Below are 16,887 nucleotides of genomic sequence, written 5' to 3'. Positions count from 1 at the left end.
GTTGGTCACATGGGTTGATGTCACATGGCGACTATGACATCGTAAGGGGGCGGGGTCACCATGTGACATCAACCCATGTGACATATACCATGTGACCCCGCCCCATTGTCACTATATAAGTCACAGCGCAGGGCGGCTCTGGCATTCCGGCCGGAGGGAGCGACGTGTCAACATCGCCTGGAGAAGAACAAGAAGAAGAACACGAACGGAAGGCGGCGACGGCGACAGAAGACCGGGCCACCGCCTGTAAAAGAGCTACAAGAAGGCGCGGTGGCCCGGCAGAAGAACCGAAGGCGGCGACAGAAGAACGGAAGACGGCGACAGAAGACCGGGCCACCGGACCAGGCGCGGTGGCCCGGCAGAAGAACCGAAGAGGGGGACAAGACCCCCGAAGTCGGGAGAAGAGGCCGGCGGCGGGGAGGAAGAAAGCCGGACTCCTCCGCTGGCAAAAGAGCTACACACACATAGCGGAGGAGTCCGGCGAGAAGACCCCCGAAGACGGAAGACCCCCGGCTGTGCAATAAAATATTTTTTCCCCCTGTGTTGTGTTTTTATTTGTACTTTATTTCACAGGTGAATGGGTAGGGGTACATTGTACCCCATACTCATTCACATAGGGTGGGGGGCCGGTATCCGGGGGCCCCCTTCTTAAAGGGGGCTCCCGGATTCCGATAAGCCCCCCGCCCGCAGACCCCGACAACCAACGGCCAGGGTTGTCGGGAAGAGGCCCTTGTCCTCATCAACATGGGGACAAGGTGCTTTGGGGTGGGGGGGCCGCGAGGCCCCCCCCTTCCCCAAGGCACCCCCCCATGTTGAGGGCACGCGGCCTGGTACGGCTCAGGAGGGGGGGGCGCGCTCGCTCGCCCCCCTTTCCTGGCCGGCCGGGTAGCGTGCTCGGACAAGGGTCTGGTGTGGACTTGGGGGGAACCCCCACGCCGATTTTTTTCGGCGTTGGGGTTCCCCTTTAAGCCCATTCCAGGCGGCGGAGCCCGCGACGTCTCCTTCGCGGGCCCCGCCTACCTGTACACGCGCTCGAAATGGGCGGATTTGCCTCCTCCTTACGTGGGCGAGTCCGTTCATTTCAAAAGTTGAGCGAACTGTTTGCCCAACCTTGTTCGTCAAACAGTCCGCTCGTGTGTGGGCAAGTCCGCTCATGCAAATTTTGAGCGGACTGTTTGACAAACTGTTTGCCGAACAAGGTTGGGCGAACAGTCCGCGCGTGTGTACGCGGCCTAAGTTTCTGGCACACCATCCCAGTATACCTGCACTCATTGTAGGCGATTTCAATAATTACTTAGATGCAGAACTTGACAAATACTCTACCCGGACACCATTACAAAGTCTGGGGAAGGGTCCAACCTCCTTTGCTCGGCTTCTGTCAGAGCTGGGCTTAAGGGATGTCTGGAGATTTAAACACCCAGGGGCTAAATGCTATTCATGCCACTCAGTCACGCATGGTGGACTTTCTAGAACCTACCTTGGTCTGGGCAATGCTGCAATGCTCCCATTAGTGTTCTCCTCATGCTATAAGGCAAGAACTCTCTCTGACCATTCTGCCTTGTGTATCCAGATTCTCACATCTGGCATAGCCAAGCGGGTCTATTGGAAAATGAACCCGTTTTGGGTGTCGCTATTTCCTAACCCTGATCCCATGCATAACAATCTCTCCACATTTATTCACCTAAACAAATCGTTGGCAAGTTCTGGAATTTTTTGGGACATGCTGAAGGCCTTTTTACAAGGCCAATTTAGCAAAACAATCGCTGCCTTTAAGACCAAGACAAAATCCTGGGAACAATCTGTGCTGTGGGAGGTTGAGAGGGCTGAATCAGCGTTCGTCGACTCCCCCTCTGAACAAACTGAAAGGGCATGGCACAAGGCTCAACATATAGCTAAGAATATGGTTAACCAAAGCTGAAAACATAAAGGTTCTTTCTTCAACAGAGATTTTTTGAGGAAGGGAAAACTACAGGCCATATGTTTGCAATGATGGCAAAATCACAGAAAGGATCCTCACATAAAGACACAATTCCTAGCCCCTGAGGAGAACCGATTTCCTCTCACTCAGACATTCTGTCCACATTTAGAGATTTCTATGCTGATGTGTACTCCTCTAAAGTCTTGCCAACCCTAGCTGAAATTAGGTCCTTTCTTGATAACAGCCAGATCCTGCAACTCCCAACTTCGGATGTAGAGATACTGAACGCTCCTCCCACGGTTGATGAGCTGCTGAAGGGCATGGTGCTTTCCTCTCCCGGCAAGTCTCCAGGGGTGGATGGCTTACCGGCAGAGGTTTACAGAAGATACACTGAAACATTGTTGCCATAATTGACAGAGGTCTTTTTGGATGCCCTGGAATGTCATTTTATTGTTGAAACCAGGTAAAGATGGCCACTGACTGGATTCGTATAGGCCCATCTCGTTATTGACAAGGTATGTGAAGTTACTGGCCAGGGTTCTGGCTACCAGAATGGCCAAAGTTATCCACAAAATTGTTCACAAAGATCAATCTGCGTTCATTCCCTTTAGGTCCACGTCCCTAAACATCAGATGACTATTTCTCAACCTTCAGTTACCTGTTAACAATCCAGGTCAGAAAGCGATTCTGTCATTAGATGCTTCGACAGTGTCGAATGCCCTTACTTGTGGGAGGTGCTGAGGTACTTTGGACTGGGAGATAAATTTATTAACTGGGTGAAATTGTTGTATGCGGCCTTTACAGCTAGGCTAAAAGACCCTTTTCAGGGGTATAAGGCAGGGGTGCCCATTGTTAACCCTGTTATTTGCATTAGCCCTGGAACCACTGGTGGCTACCATGCGGTCATCCCCATCTATTGCAGGCTTTAACAGGGAATCGGGTGTGGAAAAAAATCTTCCTTTACGCTGACACTCTTCTTTATCTGGGGGACTTGGATGCATCCCTCACCAACGCAATGTCAGTGATTCATTGCTTTGGCTCTTTGTCGGGATTCACCATCAACTGGAACGAATCGGTTCTTTTGTCTTTAGATGATCCAATGGTTTCATTGCCGGTTGCTTCAGAATCCCTTAAGACAGTCTCCTCATTCAAATATCTGGGATTACAGGTGTCTGTCAACCCGTTGAATTACTTAGAATAGAATTTACTCCCCCTTTTCAAAAGACTCCAAATGACCTGTAATACTTGGTGTAAATTAACACCATCAGTAATTGGTAGGATAAACCTAATTAAAATGGTTTGGTGACCCCAGTTGTACATTATGCACAATTCCCCTCAGGTGTATACCTCGCAGATAGTTCACTTGCATTGACACCTTATTCAGATCTTTAATATGGAAAAAACAAGGCTAGGATTCGTCTTTCCCCAATGCATTATAGCAAAGATCGGGGAGGGGCAGCGGTGCCTAATCCCAAACTTAATTTTTATGCCTCTCAACTACAACACTTGAGTGGCTTTGGGTTACCGAGTGAATCCGACCCGATCAATGCCCTATTGCAGACTGGAACGCGAAATGCCTCAGTTTTAGCAGGTTTAGAGGCTGGACTGCCCAATCTGCCACAATTGGCACCCACTATAATTCTCTTAAAAAAAACTCTGGGCTACTGTTAAAAACAGTTTGGGGATCTCAGGATTTCTTGAAGAATGGTTCAATCCTAATCTGGCAGAAGTATATAAATTGGAAAGTTTCCAGGCATGGAAACTGGCTGGCATCTGTAATATTTCCCAATTATATAACCAAAATATACTAAAATCCTTTATGGACCTGCAGGCATAATTTAACCTAACTAGACAACAATTTTATAAGTACCTCCAATTGAGACATGCTCTCCAGGCCCAGGGTCATATAGCCACACTTTCACTTTCGAGTCATCCCTTACTGAGGGACATCTTTTACAGACAAGAGAAAAAGGGCCGGATATCTATTTAAGCCTACTATAATCCATACAAGACCCAGCAACTTTACTGTGTAGGAGGAGATGGACACAGGACTTAGGGGAGATAAATGATGAAATCTGGGAGATGTGCATGCAATCTGGGCTGATTACATCGGTCTCACAGTCACACAGGTTATCACATTCATTCTTATTACACAGGGCTTACTGAACACCCATCCAATTAATTGCATTGCTGGGAGAAGGAGAGTTATCTCTTTATGCCCCAAATGTAATAGGGAGGAAGGTTCTCTAATTTATTTAATTTGGCGCTGTCCCAAATTGCACTGTTACTGGGGTGAAATAACTGAAGCCATCTCATTGGATCCTTTCATCTGTGTCTTGGGAGCTGTTGACGAATATATATATATATATATATATATATATATATATATATATATATATATATATATATATATATATATATATACACACACACCCCCCCCATCAACATAAAAGTGCTCAGACTACTATATATAGCTCGAAAGCTAGTGGCCAGGATTTAGCTTTCGCCACGTGTTCTCACAAAGAAACAATGGGTAGAACAAGTCAAATTACATCCCGGTCAGGGAACAGTTGACATATCAGCATAGGAATGCAAATCGTAAATTTTATTCCATATGGCAAGCCTGGTTGGAAACTCAGAGGTTGGCACCCCTGCAACTGGCCTTTCATCGGTTGCTACAAGCATAAAAGGCATTAATGTCTGTGGAAAAGGATAGCATTGACCTCTAGGATGGGAGACAGGACATATTTTACTGTTGTTAACATTTTTAATTATGCAAGTACAACTGCCATATGCACCCCCTAACCATAGAGGGGAAGTTTCTTTAAGAGCGGGTAGGATGAGGGCGACCACGATCATTCTTTGAACCGTTGGCCTTCTGTTCTTCTGTGTTGAGTTGGCAGGTTACAAAGTAGAGGATTCACATCATCAAGCCCATGAAAATACACAGGTAGTGATAGTATGTTATTTGGTAACCCCCTCTTCTCATAAGTTTTTTTTCTCAAATCTGTGCTCATTTTTTTGAGTCTTTTGGTGGGATTTGTGATGTCATACCTGTCTGGGGTGGGAGGAGTTCTGGTTTTCTTTTTCTGATTGGTTGATGGTTATTTAAATGCTTTTTACTGTTACCCCACGTTTATAACATGCCTGACGAAGGGGTCCTGTGTGACTCCTAAACGTTGCACTCTCCTTGTGTTGGGATCATGCAATAAACTATCTGTTTGTATGCAATGTGTCGATCCATGGTGTGCCAGAAAATATCTACTTTGCGACTTGAACCAGTATCCAACTGGTTGTTGCTGCAGCACCCAAATTTTGAGAACTTATCCGGAAACATGTGCAATGGGAATATGACGTAGAATTATGGGTTGGCGTGTTAGACCCTACCTACTTGACATGGATAGTTGCTATTGTTTTTAGACCCCTTTCCCACTGGGGTGTTTTTCAGGCGCTTTAGCGTTAAAAAAAAGTGCCTGTAAAGCGCTTGAAAGAAGCCTCATCTGCAGTCCCAATGTGAAAGCCCAAGTGCTTTAAGAGCTCTTTCACAATGTCAGCACCCGAAAAACGCTTGTAAAGCGCCGCTTAAACTAGCAGCACTTTACCAGTGTTTTTTGAGCGTTATTGGGGTGCTTTTAACCCCTGATAGTGGCCAAATAAAGGGTTAAAAGAGCCCACAAAACGCTGCTGCCAATAGCGCTTTTCGCGCGTTGTATTCACCGCTCCAAAAGCGCTGCAAAGAAGCTGCTTGCAGGATTTTTTTTGACGCCCTGCCAGTGCAGCGCCTCGGTGTGAAAGCACTCAGGCTTTTACATTGGGATTGCAGTTGCGGCTTCGTTCGGGCGCTTTACAGGCGCTTTTTTTTAAAGCTAAAGCACCTGAAAAACGCTCCAGTGTGAAAGGGATCTCAGTGTGAAAGGACTCAGGCATTTACATTGGGATTGCAGTTGCAGCTTCTTTCAAGCGCTTTACAGGCGCTTTTTTTAACACTAAAGCGCCTGAAAAACGCCCCAGTGTGAAAGGGGTCTTATAGTTTTCGATGTGTTATCTGGTACTAACTTAGCATCCAATGCCTTTTGTGAAAGTATAATCTTACAAAAAACACCTAAGGTTTAGATTCCAGGTATATAGCAGTATTACATCAATGCCGGAACAATTTTTTTTCCTTTCCTTTCATTAAATTTCACGTTGTGCTATGGTTTTATTCCCTTTATTTGTAGTTTGCATACCTACTTTTTTATGTAACCTGTGATGTATTACAATTGGTACAATAACATTTATTTTGATTGAAAAAAAAGTAAAGTTGGCCTCTTACCAGATATGGTGGATTGCTATTACAGAGATCAAACTCGCTGTGGAATATGACCACCTGTGTGGATATCACTCTCCTAGGTTTTTTTCACAACCAAAGATTGAACTCAGGCAATTCAAAGAACAAGGAACTGACTCACTTCTATAGGCGTTCAGCTCATCCACATCACAGCAATTAGCCAGTTTAAACTTCTCAGGTGCAATGGTATGTAAACTTTTGCATCTGTGTAAATAAAGATGGAACTCTGGATGCAAAAGTTTACATACCATTGCACCTGAGAAGTTTAAACTGGCTAATTGCTGTGATGTGGATGAGCGGAACTTCTGTGGAAGCAATTCAGTTCCTTGTTCTTTGAATCACCTGCGTTCAATCTTTGAAGGTGTTTGGTTGTGAAAAAACCTAGGAGAGTGATATCCACACAGGTGGTCATATTCCACAGCGAGTTTGATCTCTGTAATAGCGATCCACCATATCTGGTAAGAGGCCAACTTTACTTTATGAAACATCCTATTTCAAGTCATTGGAGATTACTTACAAATGGAATCCAGTAGACATCTTGCAAAATGTCTGCGCTTTTCAGCATAGGAGATTAATGCAGAAATCTGTCTGAAAAGATTCCACATGCTGCATCTTTGCTCATGAATATGAACTTTGTGCGATATAATTGCTCATCACATAAGGCACAATTTTTTCATACATTGTTTATTCATATGTACTGTTTTGAGCACCTCAGAGTGCACTTATTTAGTATCAGTCTCAAACTATTAAGGCAGTTACCTCACAATTTACCGTGTACACATCAGTCACTTTTTGTTCTTTTTAATACACTGGGGATTTTTTATTAAAGGAAAATCCACGTTGCACTGCAAGTGCACTTGAAAGTGCACTTGGAAGTAAAGTCGCTGTAGATCCAAGGGGGACATGTAAGGAAAATAAAAAACAGTATTTTAGCTTGCACATGATTGGATGATAAAATCAGCAGAGCTTACACTAATTTCAGATCTACCCTTTATGTTTAGAGCGACTGCACTTGCAGAGCAAAGGGGATTTGCCTTTAGTAAAGAACCCCCACTGTGTTACATACTTTAACACAGGGAAAAGTGCACCATTTATATCATGAGTATTTATTTGATTCCTTCCTAGTCTTGAGTAGCAGCTGTTCCACCATTCAGATCAGCGCAGAGATTTACATTTATACACACTTATTATGGTTAGTGCAATTTATTTCTGAGAAGACTGAACAGAAGTAACTGTTTAAATGGTTTGTTGCATCCAGGTCTCCCTCAACATAATTGCTGTGTCCGTGATCCCACTGTATTTTTTCCTTCTATCACTAATCTACCTAAAAAGGTTTGATTTCCTTTCTTAACCACTTCCTGACCAAAGCACTTTTTGTGATTCGGCACTGCTTCGCTTTAACTGACAATTGCGAGGTCGTGCAAAGTGGCTCCCAAACAAAATTGACGTCCTTTTTCCCCCCACAAATAGAGCTTTCTTTTGGTGGCTTTTGATCACCCCTGCGGTTTTTAATTTTTGCGCTATAAACAAAAACACTTACATTTTGCTATAATAAATATCCACCAAAAATATATAAAAAAACATATTTTTTCCTCAGTTTAGGCCAATACGTATTCTATATATTTTTGGTAAAAAAAAATGCAATAAGCTTTTGATTGGTCTGCGCAAACAGGGGATAGGGGGTAGTTTTATGGCATTTTTGTTAAATTTTTTTTTAACTAGTAATGGCAGCGATCAGCGATTTTTATCATGACTGCAACGTTATGGCAGACACATCGGACATTTTTGGGATCATTGTCATTTATATAGCGATCAGTGCTATACAAATGCACTGATTCCTGTGCAAATGACACTGGCAATGAAGTGGTTAACCACTAGGGGGCAGTTAAGTGTGTCCTGGGGAGACATTATAACGGGGGGGGGGGGGGGGGGGCATTGCTACATGTGGCATGTCACTGATCACCGCTCCCGATCACAGGGAGCAGCAATCAGTGTCACTAAGCAAAACAGGGAGATGCTTGTTTACATTAGCATCTCCCCGTTTGATGATCACGGGTATCCCACGGAGCTTGCCGTGGGTGCACGTGCGCCCGCAGGCCGCCTCTTATGGGGCAACGTACAGGTACGTTGGTTTGTCTGCACGTGCCATTCTGCCGCAGTATATCTGCGTGAGGCGGTCGGCAAGCGGTTAATAGATTTAGCAATTTCCTCCTCTTTCTGTGCTTTGGCAGCACTGATAATATGTTTGGCCTTCTTTTGTCTATTTTTATACTTTTCTCTGTCAGCTATACCTTCTGTATGCTGATTTTTTTTCCCCATTTACTAGCCTACTTACCTCTTTAGTAAACCAACCATAGACCAAGATTTGCTGACAAACTACTAAATTGAAGAATTTGATTAGCTGATACCAGTTATATGTAGGTTTGTCTGCCGCTCACCTGAAAGGCCTTGTTAAGCCAGAGGACAGAGCAGGAGGTGATGCGACCCATGCGATGAAGATTCCCAGAGATCAGGTGGGCGTTATTAAGCCAGCAGCCAAACACATCATATGGCTTATTCCTTACCCGAGACAAAAGGTTGAACCCATCTACAAAGAAAGAGGGATATAAATGAGCAAGGAGAAAGAGAACAGAAGTTAAGATAGTCAGGAAGAAGAGAAGACGGGGAGAAAAATTAGAGAAGACAGCATGAAAAAAAGGAGGAAGAGAGGGATGTACATTGACTTCTGCAAACTGTGTACAGGTGTTTACACGTTCATAAGAAAATATACAGTATGTGCAAAATAGTTTAGATTCCATCACCTTACCAATACTGAAGACTGCAATTTCCCCTGCGGAGGAGTTATGGGGTCCCACAAAAACCCCAGACACCAGAAGGAGTGTGTCATCATAATTAAACTGCGAGAACTGTGTGTAGCTCCAGTGATGGGGTCTCATGTTAGCGCTGTGCAGGAGAGTAAAGGGGTGTTTGGTGTTCCAGATCTGCAGATAGCACAAAAGGCAAATAAAGGAGGAGGTCCAACATGCTCTGTACACTTACAGCAGCATATAACATGGAATCACCTATGCTCACCTTGACTGTACAGTCCTTAGAACAAGAGGCACATAAGTCCCCAGCATGTGAAAAGCTGATGTGTAGGACCTGGTCTGTGTGTTCTCGGAGTCTCTGGACCTCCACACATGGAATCGTGTCACGAAGACGCTGGAACTCTGCATACCAAGAGTCTGTGCCTGTCACATGTAGCAAAAAATATATTATACAACATAACAGGCTTAATTATTACGACTGTAAAAAGTACAGTTACTATGTGTGCAGTAACCCATACCAACTCATTTCATTTTACTTTACTGTAGTCGGATGAGGGTTTCAAGGGATTCTGCAGCGTCGTGTAAAAGCTGCGCTGTAATATAACACCATTACTACATTTATATTAATGACCCAATTAGAGCACTAGAATTCTGATTTAGGTGTCTGCATGCAACTACATTTGTCTGATGCATCTTGTAAACTTGGATAGCTATGAATCAGAAGTTGCTTATCTGTTCGGAAAGCATTACAAATAAAAAAAAAAAACATATCCTTAACCACATGCCTACTGGGCACTTAAACCCCTCCCCCCCCCCCTCCTGCCCAGACCAATTTTGAGCTTTAGGTGCTCTCGCACTTTGAATGACAATTACTCAATTATTTAATACTGTACCCAAATTTATTTTTTGTCCCTTTTTCATACAAATAGAGCTTTCTTTTGGTGGTATTTGATCACCTCTGGGTTTTTTATTTTTTGTGCTATAAATAAAAAAAGGCCGAAAATTTTGAAAACAAAACACATTTTTCTTTGTTCCTGTGATAAAATTTTGCAAATTATTAATTTTTCTTTTTTTTTCTTTTTTTACAAACTGTTTTTATTATGGGTAAGGTCATAGTACAAGATTTTGACAGTGGTATGAGATGTACAAGTGAAAGATTCATTTGGGTAATACATTATAACTTGAGTAAGGACAAATCAAATGACAAGATACCCACAGTGGGCTAAAAATCTATATAATCTTTGTAGAGAAGGATCTGTAGGTGTGCTTGAGTAAAATAACAGTAGTGAATATTACATCAATAGTGAAGTTTCCCATAGAGTCCAATTTTTTTGGTATCTATGCATTGTGTCCTATAAAGTGTGGTATATTCTTTCTGATAGCTTGATGTTTGCCATACGGTTGAGAACCTGAGGCCATGGAACGTTGGATGAACGCCAGTTGGAGGCGGTGGTCCAGTGGATAGAGCTGAATATCTTGTATAGGGAAGAATAAAAAGGCACATTTGGGGTGTTAGTGGGATCTTTCTGCCTAAAATACGATCGGTCATTAGATTAGCATTGTGCCAAATGTCTTTTAGATGGGGGCAGTCCCAAAATATGTGTAGCAGTGTCCCATGTGTAGGGCAGCCTCTGAAACAGAGTGGGGATGTTGAAGGGTAGAATGAGTTGAGCTTGGTAGGGGTAAGATACCACCTATAGAGCAGTTTGGTGGCAGATTCATTGATGGTAGTTTTGGTGGATTTGTGTAGGTTTTCAAATATGGTATCCCATTGTTCGGGGGAGAATGAAACGTTTAGGTCCGATTTCCATTGAAGCATGGGGTGTGATTTTTCAGGCATATTGAATTTGTTTAGATTTTTATAAATTTTGGAGATTAATCCTTTGTCTTGTGGGGAGGAAAAACAAATCTGTTTGAATTGTGTGAGGGGGGTGTGTAGCATAAGTGAGTAGTATATTTGGTAGAATTGTTTTATCTTCATATACGTTTCCTGTTCTGTAGGTGCAAAGTCATATTTTATTTGTAGTTCAGAGAAGGAGTAAAATGTATTGTTATGGATAAGTGCCTTTAAATTTGTTAGATTGTGTTGTTTCCACATTGTTAATGAGTTTTGGTTATTATCTAAGGAAGCGAAGTCAGGGTCTCCTAGAAAGGATGCCACATTTGTAAGGTATGTGTAACAATTATATTCAACGGTCTTATTTTTTGTGGCAAGATAGACTTGGACCAAAGTAGTCCTTGTAGGTGGTATGGGTGGACCGATTGTTCTTCGAACAGGAGCCAGGGGATTTGGGAGGATGGAGCATACCATTGTGCTAGTTGATTAAACCTGGCTGACAGATAGTATATCCATAAATTTGGGATATTTAGACCTCCCTTTAGTTGGAATGAATTTGTTGATTTCTCTTTGGAGAATCTAATGTGTTTTTAGGCAATGCGAGGGGAAGGGCTCTGAAAAAGAATAAGAGTTTGGGTAGTATAACCATTTTCATTGCCCCTATTCTTCCGAAGAATGATATTTGGTATGATGACCATATTTTCATTATATTTTTGATGTTATTAACCACTTCAGCCCCGGACCATTTTGCTGGCCAAAGACCAGACGACCTTTTGCGATTCGGCACTGCGTCGCTTTAACTGACAATTGTGCAGTTGTATGGCGTAGCTCCTAAAAAAAAATTGACGTCCTTTTTTTCCCACAAATAGAGCTTTCTTTTGTTGGTATTTGATCACCTCTGCGGTTTTTATTTTTTGCGCTATAAACAAAAATAGAGCGACAATTTTGAAAAAAACGCATTATTTTTTACATTTGTTATAATAAATATTCCCCAAAATTACATAAAAAAAACATTTTTTTCCCTCAGTTTAGGCCGATATGTATTCTACACATTTTTGGTAAAAAAAAAAAAAAAAATCGCAATAAGCGATTATTGATGGGTTTGCGCAAAAGTTATAGCGTTTACAAAATATGGGATAGTTTTATGGCATTTTTATAAATTTTTTTTTTTTTTACTAGTAATGGCAATTTTTATTGTGACTGCGACATTGTGGCGGACACATCAGAAATTTTTGACACATTTTTGGGACCACTGTCATTTATACAGCAATCAATGCTATACAAATGCATTGATTCCTGTGTAAATGACACTGGCAGTGAAGGGGTTAACCAGGGGTGGCAGTGTAGGGGTTAAGTGTTTCTAGGGGCGTGTTACTAACTGTGGGGGGCTGGGCTTTGTGTTAGTGAACACTGATCTCTGCTCCAATCACATGGAGCAGAGATCAGCGTCACTTGTTGCTAGGCAGAACAGTGAGATGCTGTTTACAATGGCATCTCCCCGTTCAGCCGCCCCGTGAGACGATCGCGGGTATCCCCGTGGCGATCAAGTCTGCAGAACCCGCGACCGGACTGTACGCCAATATGCCTGCCCGTGCCATTCTGATGACGTACATTGGCGTGCGCCAGTCGGGAACTGGTTAATGCATCCTATGCATCAAGGTAAAAAAAACTCTTTCACTGACCAGCCCCCTAGCCCCCCCCCTTGTTTTACTCACCCGAGCCCCGTATTTCCCACGCCCAGAGACACACTCTTCCTCTTCTGCCCGTTGTCTCGGCTTGATTGGATAGATTGATAGCAGCACAGCCATTGGCTCCCGCTGTTGTCAATCACATCCAATGACTCGGGCGAAAATTCTGGACTCGGGAGCGCGCCCGTAAGGTAACCTCCCAGGACAGCGCTTCTCCTAGGGGGTTAAACAATGCAGGGAGGAGTTACCAGCGCCGCTGGGGGACCCCAGAAGTCGAGGATTGGGGCCACTTTACGCCAAACAAACTGCACAGTGGAAGTAAGTATGACATGTTTGTTATTTAAAAAACAAAACAAAACAAAAAAAAACAAAACAAAGCCTTACGATCACTTTAATGGTGCAAAATCTGGTGCAGCTCTGCATAGAAACCAACCAGGTTTTATTGCCAAAGCTTAAGGCTCCATACACACTGAAGCTCAATAAAGCATTTTCTGGACGCCAGATTGCTGGCAGAAAACGCTGGTTGAAAAACCTGCTTTTAACAGCATTTTGTACTAGCGTTTATGAGCATTAGCGTTTATGGGCGTTTTTAATAAAAATACACAGAGGACACTCCAAAAATCCCACAGTGCATTCCAAACTCCCACAATGCATTGAAAAAATAGAACGTCGAACACTAAACGCATGTTTATGAGCGTTTATCGGCGTTTGTTGTTTTTTGGCGGTGAAAACGCGGCACTTTGAATGCAAATTTCTGGCGTTCCGAGAAAAGCCCATAAACTCCACTGCTCATTAAAGCTAAAAAACGTCCATGTGTGCATGGACACATAGGCTAACATAGAGTGGAGTTTATGGGCTTTTAAAAAAAACGCCCAAACTCCAATAAACTGCAGTTTATGAGCTCCTGTGTGCATGGAGCCTAATAGTTAGAAGATGATTGGCTACTATGCACAGCTGCACCAGATTCTGAGTGCTTTAGTAAACATCCCCCCATATAGGCAGTTTCAGCAAACAGTAGTATCCGTTTTGGATAAGGATCTGTCTCTTCCCTGCAACGGTCTACAGGACATGTTCTTTTGAAAAACAGACTTACCAGCCGGATCACCAGATAAAAATAGGAGAAAGTCTAAAAAAAGTAAACTAATGTAGCCATTACATCTCAGAATTGGTAAACTGCAATTCAATAAATGCTTGCATTTGGGTTTAATACTACTTCGGTAATAGTATGAGAACCAATACAGAGGATCTTGAGCCAAACTTGCTTCCCACAATTTTCCAACCTGCAGTACATGCCGTCCCCCTCTATGCTGCACATAATGCTAAGAATTCCAGTGTAAAGCCCTGGGTCTGACCTGGGTAGCGGTGGATGAGCCTCTGCACATGGTAGTGTCTGTAGAAGAGTTCCTTCCAAAGGAAGTCGTCACGGGACACAGCATACCAGCGCCTGCACACCAGCCCGGCTGAGAGCAGATCCGTGGGCTCCAAGCTCAGGAATATCTGGTAGAGGATGCTGTCAGGGAGGATAGAGGGACCAGCGAACTCCATTGTGTCATTCTGTCTTTCTTGTTGGGCCTAAAACAGCTAAAAACAAATAAAATACCATGAAGACAGATTAAAAAGATATTACGCTGAATTAAGTCATTTTTTGGCGAAAACCTGTGTCTTCTCCAAGCACAGCAACAGGCTCATGTTATTCCCCCCACCCCTCTCCAGCAACATACACCCCTTTCTTTCAGTCCCTCCACCACTTCATTCAGCTGCTGCCCTGCATGGGGAACCACGACTCACTCCTGTGTACCATGTCAATTATGATGTGAGTAACTTCTAATGTACACAGGGCAGCTTCTAGCAGGTGAATGGAGCTATGGGAAATAAGGAAATATGAGTTTGTTCTGCTGTGGGGGGGGGGGGGGGGGGGAGGTTGAAGCACATGTTCCACTTAAAGGGGGTTTTGTTTTTTCCATCATCTGGGGGGCAAAAACAAACAAAAAAAACGGAGAAAAGCATACTGAGAGCAGGAGATGAGAGGACAGGGAATAGGGAACCCAAGAAGCACAGAAAACAGTGGATGATCCCGGGGAATGATGTAATCAGCATGATGACACTCCTCCACACATTCACATCAATGAGCCAACAAGGCATTTGCCATTGGTAGACCGGTACACTTCTGTGTAAAAAAGACATTATGGGCTCTTACACTGAAATGACTCAGCCTACGTACAACTACCGGCATATTTCCTTCACCCAGGGGTACTCTGGTGGTATTGTAAACAGAAGAACAGTGTAGAAGCATATACCACAAATAGAACATTTATTTCAGCAGCGAGGTGATTGTACTGTTTACAATAAATGGGATATTTGCTCATAAATACACAAAGGACTGAAGGCCATAACATTATAACATGTTCATGTTCTTCTACTTTAGTTTTACATTTTGAAGTGTGTGCACCAATTCAGGTCAGTATATAAAGGCGTACCAATCATGGTCAGCGTATAAAGTGTGCACCAATCAGTGTCAGCATATACCATGCGCACCGACTCGTGTCAGTGTATATGGCGCAGACCGATTTGCATCAGTGTATACTGTGCGCTCCCATCAGTGTCAGTATATACTGTGTGTATTGATTTATATCAGTATATACTGTGCACTCCCTTCAGTGTCAATATATACTGTGCGCACAGATTTATATCAGTATGTATACTGTGCGTTCCCATTAGTGTAAGTGTATACTGTGCGCACCAATTTATATCAGTGTATACTGTGCATTCCCATCAGTGTCAGTATATACCGTGCACACCAATTTATATCAGTGTAAACTGTGAGCTCCCGTTAGTGTCAGTATATACTGTGTGCACCAATTTATATCAGTGTATACTGTGCGCTCCCCATCAGTGTCATATACCGCGTGCTCCGATTTATATCAGTGTATACTCAGCGTTCCCATCAGTGTCAGTATATACTGTGCGTGACAATTTATATAAATGTATACTGAGCGCCTCACATCAGTGTCAGTATATACTGTGTGCACCGTTTTACACCAGTGTATGCTGTTCGCTCCCATCAATATATACTGTGTGCACCGATTTCTATCAGTGTATACTGTGCGTTCCCATCAGTGTCATTATATACTGTGCGCACTGATTTCTATCAATGTATACTGTGATTGCCCATCAGTGTCAGTATATACTGTGCACACCAACCACACAGTGTTATGTGGTGCATATAATGAAGTGTACAGTTGTGGATTCAGTTATAAACTTAATGGCTAGTTTACACTTGCTTAAAAACATGGCTTCAGACACACTTTGTTAAAGCTCTGAATGCCAGCCAAAGCTCCTGTCACTAAATAAAATGGTTAGCTTACAGTCCTGTTTACATCTGCTTTTGTCTGGTGCTTTGATGAGGCTTCGGTGGGGCTTCAAGCAAGCTTTGCCATAGACTTCTATGGAGGCTTTGAAGCAGGGCCATCTTAATAACATTATGGGCCCCCGGGCAAAGTAATGCTCTAGGACCTCTACCAGGGAGATGGTGACCTATGACTCGCTGTGCACGTGTGGCATGGAGTGGGTGTAGCAAAATAATGCTACATATTGGGCATGGCTTTTTATTCTGAGTAGAAACAACAAATACAGCCAACTAGGGAATTATCTCAAATTAAATTAACCCCCTATACACTGACATTTTCCCTGTACACACTGCTCCCACTCCCTTTTGAAACTATCTCCCTCCCTGTACAGACTGCCCTACCCCCCCCCCCCCCCTTTCATAAATGCCTGTATTTATGTATGACTGTACACAGTATGGGGGGTGGGGGAGGGAGGGCACAATACGGGGGGGGGGGGGTTGGAGAACACCGTAAAGGGGAGGTCAGGAGTGTACAGTATCAGCTGTAGTTATGTCAGGTTTAGGTAGTATAGGGAGGTATAGCGACAGGATTGGGTAGTATAGCGACAGGATTGTATTGTATAGGGAGGTATAGTGATGGATCGGATAGTATAGTGACAGGTTTGGATAGTATAGGGAGCTATAGTGACTGGCTTGGATAGTATTGGGAGCTATAGTGACAGGATTGGATAGTATTGGGAGCTATAGTGACAGGATTGGATAGTATCGGGAGCTATAGTGACGGGATTGTATAGCGTAGGGAGGTATAGTGACAGGATTGGATAGTATGGGGAGCTATAGTGACAGGATTGGATAGTATTGGGAGCTATAGTGACAGGATTGGATAGTATGGGGAGCTATAGTGACAGGATTGGATAGTATGGGGAGCTATAGTGACAGGATTGGATAGTATGGGGAGCTATAG

The 16,887-nt window shown here is 43.3% G+C and overlaps 1 protein-coding gene across 1 annotated transcript in view; it reads right to left on the bottom strand.

The window, feature by feature from the left end:
* The window catches only part of FBXW5 (F-box and WD repeat domain containing 5), a 79,640-nt gene that overhangs the window by 58,706 nt on the left and 4,047 nt on the right, over nt 1–16,887 (bottom strand). The window contains exons 2-5 of the mRNA XM_077476920.1: nt 13,930–14,158; nt 9,318–9,475; nt 9,052–9,226; nt 8,684–8,832 (exon numbers count right to left, since the gene is read on the bottom strand). Of these exons, the coding sequence (XP_077333046.1) occupies nt 8,684–8,832; nt 9,052–9,226; nt 9,318–9,475; nt 13,930–14,122 (675 nt within the window). The 5' untranslated portion in view covers nt 14,123–14,158. The remainder of the gene's footprint in view (nt 1–8,683; nt 8,833–9,051; nt 9,227–9,317; nt 9,476–13,929; nt 14,159–16,887) is intronic.

Source organism: Lithobates pipiens, unplaced genomic scaffold (assembly GCF_037356315.1).
Source record: "Lithobates pipiens isolate NorthernLeopardFrog02 unplaced genomic scaffold, aLitPip1_a1.2 Scaffold_1, whole genome shotgun sequence".
In the NCBI taxonomy this organism is placed as follows: Eukaryota; Metazoa; Chordata; class Amphibia; order Anura; family Ranidae; genus Lithobates; species Lithobates pipiens.
The sequence above is the reverse complement of the archived record's forward strand: the minus strand, read 5'-3'. Positions and strand labels throughout refer to the sequence as shown.